The sequence below is a fragment of the Marmota flaviventris genome, chromosome X (assembly GCF_047511675.1).
Source record: "Marmota flaviventris isolate mMarFla1 chromosome X, mMarFla1.hap1, whole genome shotgun sequence".
NCBI lineage: Eukaryota > Metazoa > Chordata > Mammalia > Rodentia > Sciuridae > Marmota > Marmota flaviventris.
In genome coordinates, this window is record NC_092518.1 from 90,378,836 (window position 1) to 90,403,149 (window position 24,314).

A 24,314-nucleotide genomic window follows, 5' to 3' on the forward strand; every position below is an offset into this window, starting at 1 on the left:
CCAAAGAAGAGCAAAAATACATATGATTCTACCCTAATTATTTTAGTCAGACCAAAGTTTTGGTTGTCTTGAGAAACTTCAGACATATCCTTTGGAGTTACATCTTTTTGGTATTATCTCAGCATAGACTGACCTTGTTGACTGTAGATTTTCTAACTAGAATATGAATATGGCTTTTTATGGAACAATAACTTCTTAATGATCTGTAAGTCAAACATCTTAAATTTTCTAAGTGATCAATATGAGAAGAAAAGTGATTAATCCATTCATAAACTAAAAAAGGCCTTTTGTAAAATGAAAACTCATGTCCAACATACACAATTAACAGGGTCAGATTTTGTAAAAAAACAAGATGCCCTTTACCTATGCATCTTTAACCTACACTTACCACTGTCTTATTCTTAGATGAAACATTAGTCAGTAAGTACAACTAAATTTCGGTACAAGGTCTGTCTTAAATGTTTTTCTTTTTGGTATGCCAAGACTCTGAACTTAAGCTAAAGAAATTCTCATAATTATTCCTCATTCTCTGCAAAGAAAAAAAAGATCTTTACCACAAAACAGAGATATATCACTGAATACCTCTTTTCATTTCAATCTTCTTGTTATGCCCTAACTCTTCAAAGTATACAGAAAGTTTTCTTAGTGTATTCAGGTTGCCATAAAATTTACCTAAGATCAAGTAATTTATAAAGAACAGAAACTTTATTTCCCACAGCTCTGAAGGCTGTAATGTCCAAAATTAAGGCACTGTTAGATTCATGTGTGGTAAGGATCCAGTCATCTTTTTTATATAAGAGAATATCAGAATGGCCTTTACCACCCATATTTCTGCCAATATTCAAATCAACACCACTTAGGTAATATCTAAGAATATTGAGGATTTCCCTACAGAACTATTATTCTAAGCCCTCCCCCAAATCTCTCAAGGCTCCTTTCATAGCAATGGACCTCAAAACTCTATCCATTACCCAAAAGTACTTCCACATTTTTAGGTATTTGTTACAGTAGCTTCCTACTTCTCAGTACCAATTTGTGACTTAGTTCATTTGATTGCTACAGCAAAATGCGTTAGATTGAGTAATATATAAATAACCAAATGTATTGCTTGTAATTCTGGAGGCTGGGCTATTCAAAATCAAGGTATTAGCATATCTGGTGTCTGGCAAGGACCCTTTCCTCAGAGATGGTGCATTTTATGTGTACTCACATGGCAAAAGAGGTAAACAAGTTCCCTCAGACTTCCTTTATTTTTTTAACGTTTTTGTAGTTGTAGATGGACAGAATGTCTTTATTTTATTTGTTTTATTTTTAATGTGGTGCTAAGTATCGAACCTAGTGCCTCACACATGCTAGGTTCAAAGTAAGAAAATTTTAAAAACTATACTTGTACTTTGGGTGCCTAGAAAAAGTTACAATCCCATCCCATAAATATTTGCTGTTGTAACTACAGCTATCCTCATGAACAGTATACAAGTACAGCCCAAATAAAATGACTTTCAGCTTCGCAGTCAGGGAATGTCCCTAGAAATATAGCTCCTGCTGAGATACAAAATGGCAATTGAAAACAGAAGACAAAAGAAAAGCCAAGTGTTATTTGGGTGATGGCAATTCTCCCCTCTGATTATAGGATAGATGTTTCCCTTTTGATGTGACTGCCTGATCAAAGAATACAGGTTGAGTCTCGGAGCCTAGGTCCACAGTTTTCAACTTAAACACCCATCATTATGTAATACTTTTCAAAGACTTTTTCTTATAAAATGGACTCCAAGATCACAAAGGTACTTTTCACACCATAGTTTTCTTCTATAAATTTACTGCTGAATAAAGTGTCTGCTTCTTGGGAGCACAAATTGTTTCTGCTGCTGAATTTTCCCATCTACCTAATATAAATTCTACTCTGTAAATAACATAGAAATTGATGGTAAAATCTCCATTAAGTGACTTTGAAAACAGATAAAGCTGTTCTGACCAGAGAGAAAAATGTGAGGGGGGCGGGCGGTTGTAGGAGAAAGAGGGGGGAAAGAGAGAATAGCATTTATATCATAAAATAAACATAACAGGATAAAAACATTTTGGATTAAGTCAATTAATGCCCTAAAATGAAAGAGAAACTGATTTTCAGAGTAACAAAAAATTGTATTGCTTTCAACATAACACTGGCTATTAATTATTCATAATTGATGTAAGACAGTAAGAAAACAAAGATTGGTGATTTGCATCTCTACAGAGGTCTCTTTGAGCAAGCTTAGAGGTAGGCGGTGTAGAGGAGAAGAAGCAGAGCTAATTTGTGGTGGGAATTATTTTTTCAAATTAAAATTTGCTTAATATCCAAAATGAACTCCTCTTGCAATAGATAGATTCCAATTTTCTATCACTGCTCATTACATGTCCCCTCATAATATTCCTAATTGATATAGTTTGTACATCATACCAGTCCCACTCTCTTCCTTTCTTCATTCTTCTCTCTCACTCCTTGCTCAAAAAAAGGTGACCTTTGTGATTTTTATATTCCCACTCCATGATTTTCCTTATTGGCTGGCCACCATCATCTCCTCTCTCACTCCACTTCCTTTACAAGACTACATTCCCTTTCTCCCCACAAAACCTAACATATTTTTCATAAAATGGACTCCAGGTATCCCATCCTTTCTCCCCTGCTACAGCTACAAGATTCTGTAGTACCCCCCCCCCATTGATGTTTCTGAGAGCTACCCAGTTCTTTCATTCTGTCTGATAAATTGTAGTTTATCTTTTCACCTTGGAACTAAAAGGTCAAAAGAAGTCAAAATTCACAAGTCACATGATATTCAGGAAGTACTACCAACAGTCTATGGAAAAATAGGTAGTATTTCTGTGCTTTCATTCAGAATAGAGCATGTAAAGCTGTGGTATAATAAAACTTCAATTTGAAGTTAGGAGACCTTAGCTCATGTCCTATATTGGCCACTTCTTTTAGGTACATGACCTTGGATAAGTGACTTATACTACCATTTCAAATTCTTCATCTACAGGTTTGAATATTTTTGTGCTGTAGGATTATTTACATAGTAGATAATAGACTGGATAAATTTTTTATCTATAAAGTAGTATATTCCCTGTATATGCTATATGCTTTTCTTTTTACAAAGTATAACATGGTAAATCAATCTTAATTGATATATTGGTCCTGATTAATTTTTCTTAAGCAATGATCATATGAAAAGACAAGGAGATTCACAGAGAAATATTGACTATCTGATTTTCAAGAGTGACATATTGACATGGCCAGTAATTTAATTTTGACAGTGCTCCAGAATTGATCCATCCAGAGAGACTCACCAATGCCAATGAAACTCAAAAACAACTGATGTATAGACCAGAATGTCATTCCCTTTCCCAGTTTCTCATTACTTGGAGAGCTAAATTAGTAATAGAATAGCCACTTGGTAATTATGAATTAGATTAAAAGGAGGTCAGATAATCTTTAAGCAATTTCATTGAATTATGATGAGACCACTAAATGTTCTTGTCCTCAGTTAAAATATATTTCTGCTCTCATATCTCTCAGATTTAGCATTTCTTCTCTTTACAGTGCTGAACTCACATTCTAAATTCTCTGTTGATTTTCCATTTACCTAAATTCCATGGTAGCATTCCCTCTTTTGATGATACATTCTTTAGATTTGTTAATATCACTAACTAATCTATGGGTAATTCACTGTTCCCTGATCCAGGGAGACATTCTGTTTCCTTCTATTATGTGTTGATTTGATTATGCCATCTAGGGATGCCCACTGGAGCAGCCTAATACAGGTGTAACCTGGTGTTAGTCAAAGAGGCTAAGTGATTAGCCAGTATTTCTCATTCTCTTTTAATTCCACAGTGCGTATTATATCATATATATATATATATATATATATATATATATATATATATATATATATATATATATATTATGGTCATTTATTCAAATAAGTAGGGGAAATGGGTAAGCTAATTTCCTCTGCTTACCTTGTATTAGATTATGCTCTACTGGGGTTAAGTGAAACAGATTAATATTTCAACCTTATTAGATTTTATTTGATTCCGAAAGTAATTTTATGAGGTTGTTCTCCTTCAGAAGAATAGGACCTGTGGCCTGAGAAGTTCAAGATGGCAATCTTGCTAAGCCAATGAGATAATTTAGCAAAAACAAGAAAACATAGGCCCTGAAACCAGAACAACACAGCTTTAACAGTTCCCTGAAATACAGTTAAAGCAATAGTATATGTATGAAAACAATATAAATTGGGAGTGACTATTTCATTTTAGATAGACTTGTGACCTTTAATAGCAAATCAGAAAGAAATAGGAAAGACAGGGGAATAGTTCTGACCTAAAATTCCTATGTAAATATATGAATGTACCACAGTGAATCTCACATCATGTACAACCACAAGACTGAGATCCTAATTAGAATAAGATGTACTCCATGTTTGTATAAATGAGTTAAATTATACTTGACTGCCATGTATAACTAAAAATAAAAATAAATAAAATAAAAACAAATCAAATTTTTAGAAAATAATTAATTTTACAAAGATTTGACTCATACAGATATATCAAGAGCAAAGCATTAAGCAAGAATATTTTTGAAAGAAAATACAAAGGGGTAATAAATTTTACACACAAACTAGAAATCTGGGAAAATCCCAAGTATCGCTGGTTTAATTACCTTTTCCTGTTGATTCTGTTTGCTTCAGATTTAATCTACAAAATTGAGCTTGCAGGGGGCTTGGGAGCAATCTTCCTCCTCTTTATACTGCTGGTGATCATCTACAAATGCTACAACATTGAACTGATGCTCTTCTATAGACAGCGTTTTGGAGGTGATGAAACTACTGATGGTAAGTTGTCTCCTGTTGTTCAAATAAAATATTTATTTATAATTATGTAAACGAATATCCCTATTCTTTTTTTTGGAGGGCGCACCAGAGGTTGAACCCAGGGTCACTTAACTTCACCCCCCAGCCCTTTTTATTGTTTATTTTGAGACAGGGTCTCACTAAATTGGTTAGGGCCTCTGTAAATTGCTGACGCTGGCTTTGAACTTGCAATCCTCTTGCCTCAGTTTCCCTAGTCATTGGGATACAGGCCTGAGCTACTGCACCTGGCAAGAATATCCCTATTCTTTAGAAATATGAACTGAAATATTTAGATGTAAAAGTCCATGATATATGCAACTTACCCTCAAATAATTTAGAAAAACAATTTATCTGTCAAGAAAGAGAAAAGAGGAGAAAATATTAATAGGTGAATCTAGGTAAAGGATATATGTATTTTTTGAAATAATTTTATTTTTGCAGTGCTTTGTTTGAAATAATTTCCAGAAAAGTTTAATAAGAAGGCATTATTTGGTTAGGAAATAAAATTATTTCTGTTAATGCCTTTTCCCTTAGTAAGAAATAAATTAAGAATAAATTCTGTGTTTTAATCCCAGCTATCTGGGAGGCTAAGGCAAGAGGATCATAAGTTCAAGGCTAGGATGGGCAAGTTAACATGACCATGTCTCAAAATAAAATAAAAAGAGCTGAGGATGTAGCACAGTAGTAGAGCATGCTTAGTATGTACAAAGCCCTGGCTTTGATCCCTAAAAACTCAAAAAATTTTAAAAAATCAATTCCATGTTTTTGTCTAGAAAATTCACATGTATGTACAGATCATTTTTAACCATTGCTGCCACCCAGAAAACAAACATGGAGCTGGGGTCATGGCTCAGTGTTACAGTGCTCATCTCATATGTGTAAGGCACTGGGTTTGATCCTCAGCACTTCATAAAAATTAATAAAATAAAATTATTTTAAATTTTTTTAAAAGAAAATAAACATGCAAGAAACAGATTAAAATCTACAGAAATACATTTTACACTTCAAAGTACATGAATGTACATATTTTGAATGCTTGTAGCACTATTCACAAAGGTGACTCAAAGGATAAAAATTTAGACTGTGTGTTATACTTTTCTATTTGCTTTTCATGACTTTTGGAAATCTTTTTTATGATGTATCAACAAAGAAGTGTACTGAGCCTTATGTCTTTGGACAACCAAAAAATGTTTCAGTTTTTTTCAAGAGAACAAATTACCATGTTTTCAATCAACACCAATAAGAAATCATGACATATTGCTTCTTATAAAGCCTTCACCCCTACAGACTACTGTGAGCCTTGTAAACGTGTAAAAATGCCTTAGGTAAGCCTACATTTTTATTTTATTTATTTATTTATTTATTTATTTATTTATTTATTTATTTATTTGGTACTGGGGATTGAGCCTACAGAAACATTACCACTTAGCTACATCCCCACATCACCAGCCCTATTAATTTAATTTTATTTTATAGGGTCTCACTAAGTAACTTATGGCCTCTTTAAATTGCTGAGGCTGGCCTCAAACTTGTGATCCTCCTGTTTTAGCCTCTGGAGTCATTGGGATTATAGGATTACAGGCATGCACCATTGTTCCTGACCCACATTTTTTGAAAAATTACAATTTGCAAATCATTATTAAAAGGCAGTTTAAAACTGAATTTTTGTCATACTGAAATCAAGAGAGAAATTTTGCTTGTGTTTTTTTCCCCCCTTCTTTGGGTTAATGGTCTTAACAAAAATGGTCTTACAGAAAAGAAGAGAAGTTCATGATTTTGTTTTATTTTTATAGTGATAGGTGTAACATCAAAATTTTGAAGATGTTTGATTTGGGTCTTATTGTTAATATTAAATGGCTATATGTGCGAGTCTTAATTGACTTTCATATTTTCACAGTAAATTAGAGAAATGCTCCTTGATGAGTAAATATGCATGCTCATTTATTTCCAAGCTGTGTATTTACATAATTATACTAGCCTGTTTAAAAGTACTACACACTCCTCTATATGGGTAATAAGAATTGTAATGCAAAAAATAAAAATTAATAAAAAAATAAAAGTATTACACACTCTTATTCAGACGTACCTTCAAAATGAGAAATTCGAACTTGTTTTAACCATTGTTATACAGTACACATGAAAATGTGGTCAATTACCCTCTGCTCTTTTATACAGTAATTCATATTGAAAAATCTGACTTCTTACCTGTTCATGTAAAATAACTAGATGAAATATGCTACTAAGGAAAATGTCACTGGTTCCCAGATGAACAAGTGGCTAAACTATCCATTTGGGAAGGTAAAAGATGAACATCTTTTATCATCTCTGTAAGAAATGATACAATTTATTGGGTTAATTTACAATAATTTTCATCACACATACCCAATAATCCAAAGTAACTGATTATTTGGAGTATGCAAATTAATATTAAGTCCGTGCTAATATCATTGGATTATCAGGGATCAAATATTTCATTTTACATCTTTATTACCAATTATTTGGCCCATGTGATTCAAGACTGCAGTAATAAAGATCATTTTATTTAGAAAATTGTATATATTGATACAAAACCCATTGCATAGGGGGAAATGCAGTATGGTAGGAGGGTATTTTAAGGGTATTCATTAGGAAAAAAATTAAAATATTTTTAAAATATTCCAGTTAGCTATTACAGTGATTTTGGATTCAAAATCTCTGTGATAGCAAAATGGAATACTTTAAAGTCAGCAGATGTGCCGTAAGGATGAATACATGAATTTTCACCTCGTTTTACAAATATCCAGTTGAATGATGCCAAATGTCAGACAGATAGGATACCAACATTTTCATTGCTTCATTTAAATATCTGGAATCTCATAAATTTTACCTGCATATTTTTTCTTCATGTTTTTTCTTTGACCTTTTGATAGTGGCATTTCCTGCAAGTTATGATAAATATGCTCTGTTTTATGAAATAAATAAATACTTTTCTAGGAAAAATATACTTTGTTTTATAAAATAAAATCCATTCAACAAACTTTGACTTCTTAATTATTTTTAATTGAATTCACTTCATTTCAACCCACAAAAACAGATTGTTTTATTTCTTTGATCTTTCAATTTTTTGGTCATTAAATATTTAATAAATGTCTACTGTGTGGCAAGTGCTGTGCATGTTGCATTTTCTTATATTCTTCCTCATGATCAGAACATCATACACACATGTGTACTATAGTAGGAACCAAGTATCTAATAATCACCAAAGTTACACAGTCTTTTCAGTTTAGAAGTTAAGGGTTAGAACAGTATTCAGCACAGATGCGGAAGAACTGGGCTGTAAACAGAAATGACTACCTGGTGATGAACAAGATTAAAATTAGACTTAAAAACAAGGAAGGAAAGGTGTGACAACAAGAACATTCTTCCATAAATAGTTTGGTTGTCTCCTTCATAACTACTCTTTTCACTAGAACAGCATGCCTATGGTGACCACTGTGCCAGTCCTCTTCCTTCTATTGCAATCTCTGCATTGTGCTCTATTTTCTGGTTCCTCAGATGAGTTTAGTCAGCATGAATTAGCACATAAGAAGGCTCATTAGTGTTGCTTAGAAAACCAGTGTCCCTGAACTGCCTTTCAATTTTAAGACAATTTTCAGGCCTTGCTGTTAACCTTATTCACATCATGTTGTTGCTTTTGCTCTACCCATCTTGCACCTCTTTGTGAGCAACAGCTGTGGCTATTCATGAGATTTTCTTGGCTGTCTACATAAAGCTGAAGTGCATTTTTTAAGCTGTGGCATCTGCGTCATTCCTGGATCACTACTTGGCATCCTAGAGTTTCTGGGACATCTGACATGGTGGCTTTGAGAGCTCTCTTCCTGCTCTGGCCAACCACCATAAGCTCTTCACCTTTAGTTCATCTTAAAGGGACAGGACTGAAATGAGAAGCAAATGTTCTCAAATGAGTGATGTGCTTCTAGAATGCTAAGTAAAATTTATTATCCAGATGTTTTGGGTGTTAACATGTCAAAGGGATCCACGTTCTTTGTCATAATTAATTTTGGATACACAAATATAGAAATACTTTTCTAGGAAAAAGTCTTTGCAGCACTGGACTGTAGTATTCAGAATACAGACAGAGTAAGTAAGGATAGGACCAGAAATTTTGAGTTTATTTAGGCATATTTGGAGGGCTATAGCCATAGTCAGGACTAGCATTGGAATAACAATCTAGAAGGTCTGATGAGATGAGTGATAGAGTCAGGTAGCCATTGCATGTGGCTAGCTCATAGTGCATCTTCAACAAATCATTGTTGAATGAATTAATATGCACTTTAATTTAGGGAAGTTTATCATATAGGAAGGCTATCAAAGTCACAGCAAACAAGGATCTTGCTGGACGTGGAGTTTGAGGCAGTAACATTATCCACCAAGAACAATGAAATATATTCTGCTCATAGGAATGGAGCTGTTTGTCCTTTGGCCTATTTTATTCTTCCAGCTGTGTATCATCGGCAGCTCTGGGTCCCAGGTGAGTAATTATAGTTGGAGAAAGTCAAGGGCCTGCAGGTGCATCCTGTGCTTGATTGGAACAGGGGCAGAGGTGCTAGGATTACCAGGAGGTTCTTACATTAACATTGCTCATGAACATTCTCACTTCCAAGTGGAGTTTTATGCACAACCGTGGAATGTGCCCAATTTTTAAGCCAAATGATCTCCTCAACTATCAAGGGCAGTCTTTCATGTACATCTGCTTCTAGGCAATCAAGTAATCTAGCCAAGGTTTATGAAATCCTTTTGCAAGCAAGGGACATGCTAAAGACTATTAAACTTTACTCCCAGTCTCAGATACCATCTTGACAGAGATAACCAAAGTTCTTTTCATGCTGTGGTGATGAAGACTAGAATCTGACTAGAATTAGAACACCATAAATCCTACCTCAGGTATCTCTAAATAGTGAGGGGGGCGTCCCAACTCCTTCTACAATAGAATATCTGTATCTTGTATGTCTATAGTTTATATCTCATTCAGCAGGTAGAACCAAATCACTAATATCATGGGTGAGTGGCTGCTTTGTTCTATAAATTACCTTTTTGTCATGTTTTAGCTATATTCTAATCAGATCTGTTTAAATGAACAATGTTGATATATTCTAGAAACAATCTCGGAATTCTTACCAGTCTGTCAAAAGGATTATTTGCAAGTCACTGGGCTTAATAAGCATTCATTTACAGTTTGTCGTGAGCCTATGCTCACTAAATTAACTTTTAAAAATCTTTTTCTATAACTGAGGGAATTTTGAAAATAACACTATAACTTTTTCAGTGTAGCCCTTCTAAACCCATGGGGACTAATACTTTGAATAGCTGTGTTCATTAACATTTTGTAGGAAATAATGCATGCATACACATTTTTACCTTAGAGAGACTGGCTATGATCCAATACAGCAAAAGAGGAAAAAATATACTTTCAAAGCACAGTTAATTCCCTGACTAAATATGTGAAGGGAAAAACCTAATTTGGCAATATTGGAAGGATGTATATTTTGAAACAAAGACTTCTTTTGGACCTTATGTCAAATTAGTTGGCCATGGTCTAAACAAGAGTAACAGGCAATGTATTTGTCTAAAACCCAGCTGCTGTCTCTAATATTTGGTAATGAACTGCTTTTTGTATATGAAGATGACGACACTAACCAACTGGAAGTATGGCATGTGCTTTGAGTAGTGTCTCCAGGAGGGAAGCTGGATTATTTCAATCTTCCACACTCTATGGCCAAGCCCCTGTTGGATCTCTTGCACATATTTGTACAAACAAGGTAAAGTCTGTGACCAAGTAGCACAGCCAAGCCAACTGGTAGATAAAGGGTTCAAATCCATGACTTTGGTCTATTTATTCCTACATTCAAAAACACTGAGCTAATCATGTACACACATCATTGAACATCACAAATAATTCCTTTAGTCTGTCCTAAATAAAAGTAGCCCATCAAATAAAAGTTTCAGTTCATTTCACATGACTTCTTTATGTTGAAATTGACTTGATTTCCTATAATGTGTCATGTGACTTAATTATAGTGCGTATTTCAGCCTATTAGTAGTTATAGATTCTAAAAGATGGTAGAAGAATCAAGGCCCCATACATGGAACCATATGGAAATATCACAGTGAAATCCAGTAACTTGTACAATTAATATGTGTTAACAATAAAAAAGTACATTCAATTACTTATGCTTTAAATAAAAAGTACATTCAATTACTTATGCTTTAATAAATTTTTCCTTTAATCCTAAAAAAAAATCCACAACGACCTTTTAATACTTACCACTCTCTTTTTGCTCTAAGACAACAAGGAATATGATGCCTATCTGTCTTACACCAAAGTGGATCAAGATACTTTAGACTGTGACAATCCTGAAGAAGAGCAGTTTGCTCTTGAAATACTGCCAGATGTCCTGGAAAAACATTATGGATACAAACTCTTCATCCCAGAAAGGGATCTCATTCCAAGTGGAAGTAAGTATTTTCAAATTTTGTTTTTAAAATAGTTACTTTTAGAAAGTGTATATGGAGGCTTCAAGCCATCAGAGCCAAGTATTTAGACAGTTGTTTCTTATAGATTTTTAAAATTCAAATTTCTCCTCAACACCTGTATTTCCCCTTTAGAGCATTTGAACTTTTAAAAGGCATTCTCACTTGTGTTTTAGGTGTGGCTTTTAAATTGTGCCTTAATGGCATTTTTTAATTATATTATGTTAGTATTCTGAGAAAATTATGGTCCTTCTAAAAAGTCTGTAAAAATCACTGTAAACCATTTCAGTGCTTTTCAGTTCCAAAGCTGGTCTTCTGTCATTGTGCTGCTACTTATTCTTCCAATCATTTTTACTAATAACTCTGAATATCTGCATTCCAACCTTGTTATTCATTATACCCTGTTACCATTCCCAGAATTATGAGGAAAACTCCACTTAAGAAAGGTACATGAGGATATTGGGTACAGTATTCTCATGATGTATGTAAATTACTTTTATGAAGTGCTGGACACTGTAGGCTTGCATGCCACTTTTAACTAATGCTGCATATTGAATGCTACATTTGAGCTTTCAAAATAAATTTAGCTTCAAGTCAAGATATGTACTTTGTTCTTGTTAATATTCAGAATGTGTACATGGTAAAGTTTAATGAGAATACAGAGAAGCCTATGTTGTGGTTCCTGCTCTCAAGGAACTTTTAAGAATGTTCTTGAGAAAAAATAAAAGAAGGACAACTTATTTCCATGTGTCTGATAATATCCTCGAGAGGAGAAGATTGATCTGGTGAATAAAATAGACAACATGATTAATTAAACACATTATAATAAAAAGGCCTATATTTTCAATACTTGACAATATATAAAATAATTTCACATACATTATTACACTTGATATTTGCAATAATCCTTATTTTAGGGTCCTTATCCTCCAGATGAGGAATCAAAGGCTCAAAGAAGTCCAAGATTAGACAGCTGGCAAAGAATAGAGCTGGGAGTAGAACCTAGATCTGTTTAACTTTAGTTCTCATTTTGCTATGTCAGGCTGTTCATCAATAACATTTATTCAGATTATTAGCAGTCCGCCATGGTCACTAAGCTGATAAGAGACAAATGGAAAGAACTGAGCTTTTGTTGTCCATCTCTTTTCTTAGGGTACACGTATATCTATGTATATCTTCTGTGTGTATACTTTAGTATTCACACTTACACGTGCATGGAAAGGAACAAAGAGAACATATTTACTGGTTCATTTCTTTCCTGCAATGTAAGAAGTATAAACATCAGGATTCCCCACACTTCAACCCATGGTCCTCTACTATTTTTTGTTAATTTCTCCCATTTTCATGACTTTAAATACCATTCTATATTAACTGATTCCCAAAGGAACATCTGGATAACTCAGCATTACTTTTTGTTCTTCTATCTTCCTCCCAAATCCTGTGCCACTTTCATCCTTTGAATTTTCAGTACCAACAACTCAAGTACAAAACCTAATTACTCCTACAATGTTGATTATCTCTCTTTACTTATGTTTCCTGCCATCCATTTGGCCCCATTAATATTATGTGAACATCCTTGATCATGCCACAACCCCAGTTCAATAAACTAATTGTTTACTATTTGCTAAATAATAAATTTCAGACTGCTACTAGCCCAGATTTATCTCCTAAATTTGTCTTCTACCATTTTCTGTACTCATATCTTCCACTCCAGTCAAACTGTGTCTTTTAATACATTGTGTGTCCCTTCATTGCTTTTGTTCATGTTAGTCTTCTAGGCCTATTTAAATCCTATTTATCCTTCTTCATATCACTGCCTCTGTGAAGGGTACATAATAATCTCTCCAGTCCAATATTTTATGGTGCATAATTACTTGTTTGACTGTAAATTTTGTACTTCTATTTTGTTTTGTTTTATAACTTTATGCAGCAGCTTTCCATCTATTTATGTCTTGTTTAGTCAGCAAGATTATATGCTCCATGACAATAAATAGGTGCTGGATCTCATTTATCTTCATATTTTACTGTTACCTAACAAAAGATTTGGTTTCATTAAGGGTCTCATAGTTGTCTTTTGATTTTGTTTGAACAGTGTTGTTTTAAGACAAGAGGTAGTAACAAGTATGAAATAATGAAGGGCTTACATTTGTGCATAGCAGTATTTGAAAGGCATTTCCTTTAACAAGGTGAATGTGAAAGTTAAAAGCAGCATTTTACTGAAAGAAAAAAAATTGTGGGTAATTCATAAGAATAATATCAATCATTAGAATAGGATAACACAAACACATGCCTTTCTCACATCTTCATATGGTATCTGCTTCATTATACACAAAGCAAGTGTCATCTACATACACATGCCATATATATGTATTTTTTTCATTTTTTTAATATTAGAAAAAAATGCCTAGTGAGCTGGAATATAAACTAGCATGTGTGAGCTCCTGGGCTCTGTTCCAAAAATTGCCAATTTTTTTAAAAAGGAAATACCTAGAAGATATTGGTTAATCATTGATGAAAAATTTAAAATATTCTTATACTAGTTCTTGACCTAACTTTATATATATATATATATATATATATATATATATATATATATGATTTCTTATATATATGTTTTGGCAAAAACATCTTGTGAAACAGAAATTCTTCCAAATCTATTTTAGAGTAATAGTGTCCTAAATTATATTATGGTAATATCATCACCAAAATGGATATATGTCAGATAATTTTTAGTAGAACTCAGTATGGTACGAAATTTTCTGCTTTTGTATGTTCCACAATTGTTGGCACAATTGGCACTCTTTATCAACCCCTATAAATAATTTTTTAAAATGTCAGTCTTTAGATCCGAACATTTCAACATTAGTGATTGTCCTTCTGAACTGGAAAAGAATGTTTCATCATTCTGTACATCCGAAAGGGACAAACATAGCCTTAAAACATGTTGACCTAAGAATATTCCTTATAGGTGATTGATCTTCTTTATCTGATACTCAGTAGATGACCCTTGCTTTGTTTATAATGAAGCAGATATTGCATGAGAGTGAGAACAAGACTGGGAGAACATGAAAATAAGAGAGATGCATTCCAAAGTTATGCCCTCTTATAGCTCCTTTATGATGACTTGACAAATTAATTGAATCAGCTCAGTGTAGAATTAGCCAAATAGCATGTAGAATATTTTGTACTTCATTGAATCAACAGGTCCTGTGGCTAGGTTGATTGAAATTCATTGGTTGATTTGGTGTACCATATTCTGAAAGTTCTCCTTGACCATGGGGGTAAAGGCCTGCACAAACCATAAAATTTCGTAGCTCAATGTTTCAAGATTTTGTTATGGATTATAACATACTGTATGAAAGATAACAGGAGATAGTCACGTAGTTTACCTAGGCATTTAAAATATTTCCACATAAGATGCCCAAGGCAATGGCATTAGGATGAGCAGAGATTTTATAGTATATAGAAATCATTTTAATACTTTTCAGATTGTGTACACCCATCAGCCTAAGCAGGAACTTGCACTTGCATCTTGGATACTCAATGGTGCACAGGAAGACTTTATTTTAAATTTTTTAAAGTAAGCCATTGGGACAAATATGCAGTTTTTAGATGCAACCACTGGAGGGTGTTTGATTTAAATCCTTCCTTCCTGCAAGAGGAAATTCATGTTCTCTGAATTCCGATTTGCGAGTGTAACCTGCAGAGGTTCTTAAAAAGGCCCTTTGATAATTTTTCTTTTCCATCAACATTTCAGAGCTAGCTGAGCAGTCACCATGTCACGATTAATGAGTTTTTCCTTGGCATTTTTAGCATGCATTCAGGAAGTCGATGAAGTATATGAATAATATACTTGATTTACACATGAATGACAGAGTAGAACATTTTGGACTTGGTGTTATGTGTGTTATTAAAGAAGCTTCTGTGGTCTGTATTTGCAGCCATTGGTACAGAGTTAACAGGTTATGCTATATAAATATAGACACATTCCTGTGGGGAAAAAAAAGCTAGTTACGATATTATAAGCTATGTTTGTCCCTCACATCTCATTTAAAACATGTTGACCTAAGACTACTCCTTCCTCCAGAAACTAGCAATGAGGCCTTTGAGGACTATAAAAGCAGACTTCATGAGATCATTAATCATTCATGACAATGAATTTCTATGAATCAAATTAACAAAGTATATGACACAAACCCACTTATATTTAATGTCTTCAATTTCATGTACCTACAGTTTCTTTTGTGCACTCTTATGGTGTTCCAACCGAACTTTGTCAACACATACCCTTTCCAATGCGCACACAGTTTCAAAAGTACTTGAAACACTTACACTCTCTTTTTCTTAACTTCTTAGAAAGCTTAGGAACAAAGGCATCACTTCTGAAAATGAACTGAATATATCTGTACCTTTCCCACATGCCCTACCAGGAAAATGTTGTTTGTTGTTCTCTATGAACCAGCAGAGATGGGGAGATTTGATGCAAATATTTTTTTTTTCCTAAATGCTAAGACTAACTGTTCATGTCTGGACATTATTTTCCTGGCAATGATTACCTTTCCATTCTTGAGCCTGTAGCTAGGATCTTCCTTATGTTTTCTCAGGTTGGGTGCCTAAATGTGGCAAGAATTCTTACTTTCCAGTAAAATTTTGGTCTGTTTCTTCCCAGACTAGAAACATCTGTCCCTGGGAACAGTAAAAGCAACTTTGTTGCCAATAGGCATCTGAATGTCAGAAGTGACAGGCAACCAAAAGAAAGCCAGATAGAAAACACCCTACTCAAACTGCCTAGAGACACAAACTTGAGAAGTAGAGATTTTCTCACCCCTGCAGCTGCTGGGTTTTGTGGTGTAAAGTACTCTACACAGAGCACATTGTGTTCATGGGGCCTAGTGGATCCTTGAGGAATGAACAGATGTGCTCTGAAGCTGACATGTGACCAACAGAAGCCAGCTGTGCAAGTGAGATCCTGAGACTGGGGACATTTTTGGATGAGTACTATTTATGCTGTGGGGCCCATCTTATCTCAGTGTTTCTGTAGAGATTAAAAACATAAAAAAATATATAAAATGTTATTGAATCAGATTGAGGGCCACTGGGCAGATTGGGAAAATAGCATTCTAAGACTAAAAGTAGGCAAAAAAAAAAAACAATCCTGCCAAGGCTTTATGAGAAAGAAAGTAAGGTACTTAAAAGTACATGTCACTATTTATTAATAATAACAATTCAAGCCTGTTCTGGCTAAAGCTTTAAGCAAAACTATAAATGTGTAAGTAAACTTAAGGAAAAATTCCTTCAAATGATTTTACCTCAATATGTTCTCCTATGCATAGGAAGACTATGAGACTCTTATGTGAGTATCCACGCATGATTGCACCAGAGAAAAATGCTAGTGAACTAAAAATATTATCATGCATAAGGTTAATCAATCATGTCTATTGAAATTATACCTATAAATTTGGCCCCAAGTATCAAACTGTCTTTTCATTTTTTTTCAAGCTCAATTTCCCATAAATTTCTCTCACTCAAGAATCATATGATTTTTCAATAATTTAAGGGAAAAATCTAATGTTTGATTACACTCCTGCATTTGCTAAACTCTCCTCACTAGTCTAATCCTCAGTTCTCTACTGCTTAGTATTAGCCATGCGATTGTGCTGACAATGAAATGACAAATGACTGGAGAATACATCTGGTGTCAGATGATCCCTAGTCACTTCTGAAGTGAGGCATGCAAAAAACATTTTTGTACATGGATCTGTAAGTATTCATTGCCAATAGTTTCTCTAATAGCTGAACAGATTGGATACCATTCAAATAAGTTGTCCTTTGGGAGTAATAAAATCCTTTTCCAGGGAATCTAATGTCTGTGACCTAAAAAGTGTGAGGCAGCAGTGACATGCACAACCATGAAAATTTAACACATTGTGTGAAATTTACTCACATGGAATAAAATTAGATGTGTCTACCACCCGCTTCATGTTTGAGTGAAGAGAGAAGGAACTCTACTCCAATATGCTCAGAAAAGTAAACAGACTAAATTTCTTATCAAATCCAAATACTACTTCCAGCGAAACTATATTGTAAAGTATCTCAGTATAAGCCTGTAGGTATAATAAAAGTCAAATATTTCTTCCTAACTTTATAGTGTTGAAAAATACTTTTGTATATGGGAAACCTATATATAAGGCTGATTTTAAATCAATATATCACCCTGTAGGTTTTATAATCATCATTATTGATAGCTATCAATTAGCTAATGTTTCCCCCAAATTAGTAGTTTCATCTGCCTTGATGAATTCTGTCTTGTAGCAGTGATGTGTATTTTTTACATAACAGCTTCAGTACATATCTACGAGTTTAAGTATATCAAACTACTATATTTGAATCTATTAAAGTAATATATTATGCCTTTGTCTAGAAACTAAATATTCATCTTTAATTTATTTATATAAAGTATGCTATACACTCTTGATAATACATAGCCCTGATATAAGTGGAAGTGTTAACCCACAAATAATTTATAAGAAAGTAATTTATTGAGAGATCATGTGGTCAATAGGCAGCAGCTAGACTCCATAGAAATTCACGAATATACAACTGCTCCTGAAAGAGATTTTAAAATCAAATTTGCTTTGATTTTAATAAGGCTTTAGGTAGCCAGTTTCCTTATTTCCCATCAGTACTGTTGCTACTGGCATGATTTCTCTTCATTTCCCTAATAAGTCCACATCCCTAATATGGCCTCTTGAAAATGTATTTTCTTCAAGAATATTTTCCCAACTCTGTCAATTTCAGCACAGACAGAAGTAAAAGTTTCTTTGTATTTGTACTTACAATGTGAAGATTTAATTTATACCAAATTAATCACCCCAACAACACTATATTAAAGGGGATATTTTATTTATCTAATTAAATTGTCATGTCTGAAAATCTTCAGTGGTTTCACAGACTTGTCTAGAGAAACCAAAGACTATCAGACACAGACTTCTTTGGTCTATTCTGTCATCAAAAGTTATTTCAAACCAAAATTTGCAAAGAAATGACTTGGTGACCTTTTATTTAAGGGATAGTTTACATTTCTATGTGGAAAAAGGAGTCTTTTAAAGGGATCCTTGCCATTCAGTAGCTAAATTTGCCTGAACAAGTCAGGGCAAGATTTTCATATGTGCTGTGGATTTAGGGATTTTTTTTTCAAAAGAACGTTTCTTTATTATCTCTTTGTGGTAACAAGCTTTTTGAACATTTTCTGAAGGTTTCTAAAATGTCTCCCACAAAACCACAGCCCTACCAGGGAAAAACCCACAGCCTGTCTGAGACTACCCTATGGACCAGCAATGTCTTAACTTGATACCTGTTTCTGCTTTGTTTGTTTGGAACTTTTCCAAACCTAACCACTCTGCTTGGTCTCTAAGTCAGGGGTGACAAACCTTCTCTGTAAAGGTCTAGATAATAAATATTTAAGGGTTTGTGGGTCACATATGGTCTCAATTGCATGATATTCTTATTCATCATCATCATCATCATCATCATCTTTTTGAACACTTGTTAAATATGTAAAATATTGTTCATAGTTCATGTGTCATATGAAAATAGGACACAGTCCTTAATGGATCAAGCTCCAAGTCACAGTCATTAAATGCAAACATGTAGCCCTAAGGGGTTGGGGATTATCTTGGGCATTTAATTATACACACCAGGAACAACTCCAAGGCTAAAGATAAGCAAGTGAAAAAGGTGAACTATGCTGTTTCATCTTACTGTCATTTATATATATTTTCATGATAGCTGTGATCTTGTTTTTGCCAAAATTAAAAGATAGATGAAGAAAGCCATAAGAAACGAGGAGGAAGGAGGGAGAGGAGTATAGAAGAGAGAGGCAAAAAGAAAGCAAAGAGGGAGATAAAAGTAAAAGACAGGAAAGGATGAGAGAAAAAGGAAAGGCAGAAAGAAAGAGGTAGGGAGAGGAAAAGGGGAAGAAAAAGAGAAAAACAGAGAGTGAGCCAGATTATGGAAGTAAAGGCACAGTCTCTCCTTCTTTTCCTTAGAGCCAGGCAGCTCTTTGAGGCACCTCCCCAGCTGCTTTCAAACACTGAGGTTGCTGCCCAGCCACTGATCACCATCCCAAGAAGTGAAATGTGGGCTCCACATCTGAAAACTTCCACTTGGTTTTTCACCAAGTGAAATGGAACACGAGATTCAGGGCCCAAGCAAATGGCTTGTGTTTTCTTTGGGACTCTTGTGCTGTGTCTACCCAGGGAAAATTTTGATGTACTGACTGACTGACTGACTCCAGTGCATATGATTAATGTATATATAGGGCAAACCAGGATAATTCAGAACTTTTTTCTTCCACAGCAGGTTTTCAGCCGAAGTTATCTGGATGGTTGCCTCAACTCTCCACTAGGCTTTGCCAGGATAAGCACAGCCAGTGTAGTATGCAGGAGACAGGACCACTCCCTCTCTCCAAGGTTCCCTTCAACACCACACCCTGTACAGCTGAGCTTAGTGGGATCTGTCCTGACAGGCATTCTTTGTGGGGGCAAATGCAGATTATGTCTAATGAGTCTGTAAGAAGCCCCAAGAAACCTAAATGTTGCATTTTTACCTGTCAAATGTCAGAATAGATTCTGAGCCAGGCGTGGTGGTGCACGCCTGAATTCCCAGAGGTTTGGGAGGCTGAGGCAGGAGGATCACAAGTTCAAAGCCAGCCTCAGCAACTTAGTGAGGCCCTAGGAAACTCAGCAAACCCTGTCTTTAAATAAAATATTAAAAAGGACTGGGAATGTGGCTCAGTGGTTAAGAAACCCTGAGCTCAATCTCTGGTTCAAAAAAAAAAATCTGAAGCAGGAGAACTGTACACATGGTAAAATATATATTACACTTTTCCCTTCCCCATGCCCCCAAAAAAGAATCTAGCAAAACCAAAGCCCATGATATCACAGTCAAATTCATTAGTACATATAGGTATAATTTCCCTTATGACTGCAGATACCTGGGTTGTAATTTTTTTTTTAATGGAGACATGTACACAGCTAGCTTTTGTTTTTAAACATATAGTCAAAAAGTACATTTATATTATATTTGAACACAGAAATAATGTTGTTCCTAGAGGTGTATTTGATGTGACTCCTGACAAGGTTTGTACCGAACAATATTTTAATTTAAATTACATGCTAAAAGTAATGAGAAAGAGTACTAGTCAAAGTTACCAATTGGGAAATTATTTTGTAAAGAATATTTCTATAAAATTAACAATTAAGTCATAATTCACCTGGGAAAACTGTAGTCTCTTGGACTACTGCACTGATACCATGATTCTGGTTTTGGAATTTGTTTTGTTTTGTTTTGGAGGAAAGGTGAAAAGAAAAATGGGAAAGATGCATGATAGTTTATTTTACTATATCTTACAGATCCAACTTCTAATGATGAAGCTTCCCACATAACTTCTTTCTTTTTGGGAGCAGAAAGAAAGGAAGAAAATGAAGAGTCAGAGCTGTTGATACAGTGGGATAATATTTTTCCACTCTATTGAATCTCTCTACCTTTCCTTCCATTCTGTTTCACCAGTTCTCTAAGTGATAATTACTCAGTGATAAACTTCCCCATTGCTACTTGTGTGGTTATTTTTATTTTGTGTTGTTTTGTTTTTACAGATTCCACTGCTGATTTTCCCCAAAATACATGATCCCTAAAATAAAACACTTATAATATTTAAGAGGTTCCATCCCAACCTAACAACTGCCTTATCCCCTCAGATACAGTCATTGTATCTACTGCATGAGAAAGTCCTGAAATGTATTAAGTCAAAACCTAAACAGCCCTAACAACAAATTGTTAAATAGGCAATTTTATGTGTATCTCTTTAAAAAACTTTTTTTTTTGTTTATCTGTAGGGTGTGTAGAAAATTTGCTCATTTTCACTTGTGAAAGTTTTCTTGCTGCCAAGTGGTGGAAATAAAACCCTGGAAAAGAAAGATAATCTGTAAAACATGCATCTATAAAATAAATGTCTCTTTCAAATGGCTTGTACTGGGCTGTTTGGTGTCCCCACACTATGTGCTGAATGTGAAAGTAGTCTGTAACCTTGGACAAATTTGCAGCGACAAATGTTGCTATGCTTCTGTAAGCACTGCTTCTGCTAGAGGGCACTGTACATTAGACAAGGCCTTGTGCTCTGCTTAGTAAAGACAGTGTTCTGGTGCAGCACCTGTGTCCAAGTCTCCATTTGTTAACACATGTGTGCGTTTCCCTTTTTGGCAGATAATACTTTGGGAAGCATGATTACAAAAGGATTATTCCTTGGGATAAACAAATCTAGAGTTATTGTGTTTTTTACCATGAAAAAAGCCATAACACATTCACCTCACTTTCAGAATTGCTCCACAAAACAGCGCAAAACTTACTTCTCAGTTGATTGTTTCTCCTCTTTCACCATTCATTCCACTCCATCTCCCATCTCCAAGTTTACCTTTCACTCCTCTTTGGAACAAAAAACAGCTGGTTCAAATTAAGCACACACCACTTCCCTGTATCTGGGTATGAAGGACAAAATAGGGAAACCTAAGTTTGCAAATGGCAGAAGGTATTCTGAGAAACAAGCTGATTCTAGAAAGGATTTTTTCATCATCTCTATATCAGAATTATCTCTCAAATACTTGATAAACATAGTGCCAGTACTTGTTAGGAAGATGAAAACTAGGCGTCATGTATACCATTATTATTTGTCAATTAAAAATAGTATTAATTTACAAGGGGAAAACAGGAAGAAAAACAGCTACAAACATACAGTAACCCTGTGTTTATTAGAAGGTTCCAAATCTATTTTTATTGACCTGTTCATTGCTTGTTCACTTAGAGTACTAGCCTGGAAGCCTGCTTTGAATTAAGTGATTAAATAAATAAAAATCACTGAAATATACCTAAGCTCTGAAGAAGCCAGAGCTTGTATTGGCTATCAAAACACTGTAAGTAACAATAAGGCAAAAGAAAATAAGAATTTATGCAGTATTTTTTTTTAATTTTCTTAATTTTTTAAGGAAAGGGGTTTTGGAATGTGCAATACAAGAAAAGAAAATGTAATGGACTTTAGTGACAGACTGGATCTGTGCTATACTAGAGTGAAAACCTGGTGCTTTAAAGACTGGCAATGTCTTTGTTTTACTCTTTCTCTCTTTCTGTGATTTGTAGCATACATTGAAGATCTCACAAGATGTGTTGAGCAAAGCAGAAGACTTATTATCGTGCTAACTCCAGACTATATTCTCAGACGGGGATGGAGTATTTTCGAATTGGAAAGCAGACTCCATAACATGCTAGTCAGTGGAGAAATCAAAGTGATTTTGATTGAGTGTACAGAGTTGAAAGGGAAGGTGAATTGCCAGGAAGTGGAATCCCTAAAGCGAAGCATCAAACTTCTGTCCCTGATCAAGTGGAAGGGACCCAAAAGCAGCAAATTAAATTCTAAGTTTTGGAAGCATTTAATATATGAAATGCCTATCAAGAAAAAAGAAATGCTTTCTCGATGCCATGTTCTGGACTCTGCAGAACAAGGACTTTTCAGAGAACTCCAGCCTATACCCTCAATTGCCATGACCAGTACGTCTGCCACTCTGGCATCATCTCAAGCTGATCTCCCTGATTTCCACCATTCAGATTCAATGCAAATGAGGCACTGTTGCAGAGGCTATAAACATGAGATGCCAACCACCACCTTGCCAGTATCTTCCTTAGACAACCACCATACTTACTGTAACTTGCCGCTAACACTACTCAATGGACAGTTACCCCTTAATAACACTCTGAAAGACACCCAGGAATTTCCTAGAAACAATACCCTGCTACCTTTATCATCCAAAGAACTTAGCTTCACCAGCGATATTTGGTAGTGAAAAATATGAAATCCTCCAAACAGCTATCTGAGCATACAGAATTTCTGCTGTACCAAGCATAAAGTACACCTAAGAACATTGAGGTGCTGAAAAAGTGAATAAAAAGGCACAGAAATCACTTTTATACTCAAATATTTTTGTTTATATTTCCTGACTAATGGGGGGAAGGAAAGACTTGCTTTTGTAGTATGGCACCTTGTTCCAATGTATAGTTTTAATTTCTTCCTAAAAAAAATTTAAAAACTTTGTTGTTTTCACGTAGGTTTTATTATTCCACATGGACTGCAACCTTATTAGGTGAGCTATCTCCCCCATATTTATGAATATTTCAGCATTTACATGGTATTTGAAATAAGGAAAACTTAAAGACTAAGTGAATTTGAAAACTATGAACTAACTTTAAGGGGAAAAGATAACTTTTTATAGAGTAACTGAAAAATCAGAAATTATAAAGAAAATTTTGTTGAATAACTCCAATTGGAAGACTGTTTGTAAACGAAGATCAGTTGAGGAAAAAAAAAACATGATTGAAACATGTAAAATCTCTCCAACATCATGGACAACTTCTATAGACTAAATCAACAACTCATAATAACAGCTTTTAGTTTTGTTAGGCCATATCTTCTGTAGGCAAACTGGTAGGTAGGTAAACAATGTGCATTTCTTAAGCAAATGAATAGACAGGGTGTGAGTTTTTAGGATGATTTTGAACAACACTTATGGCTTTCTGGCTTATTTCAAAAGTTTCACAACTTTGAAAACCCATCTTGAAGTACACCTTTTACTGTTTTCTAACAAATTTACATTTAGACTTTTTTTCCAAATGCTCTCTTGACCTGCTATAAGCTTTATGAAGATATTGGTATTTTCTTACTTGATTTTCAACATCATTGGAGTTTGAATTTAAATATGTATTGACTGCAAGTGTCAGCAATTGAAAAGAAATAATATTCACAGATGAAGTGCTAAATGATTTGAGCTTACTAATGGTAGAGCAGCAATTGCAGAGATTCTCATCTGCCAAGTG

The 24,314-nt window shown here is 34.6% G+C and overlaps 1 protein-coding gene across 1 annotated transcript in view; it reads left to right on the top strand.

Annotated features, from left to right (window-relative positions):
* Positions 1-23,284, top strand: part of Il1rapl2 (interleukin 1 receptor accessory protein like 2) — a 521,635-nt gene extending 498,351 nt beyond the window's left edge. The window contains exons 9-11 of the mRNA XM_071606080.1: positions 4,725-4,868; positions 11,211-11,381; positions 22,587-23,284. Of these exons, the coding sequence (XP_071462181.1) occupies positions 4,725-4,868; positions 11,211-11,381; positions 22,587-23,284 (1,013 nt within the window). The remainder of the gene's footprint in view (positions 1-4,724; positions 4,869-11,210; positions 11,382-22,586) is intronic.
* Positions 23,285-24,314: the final 1,030 nt, after the last annotated feature.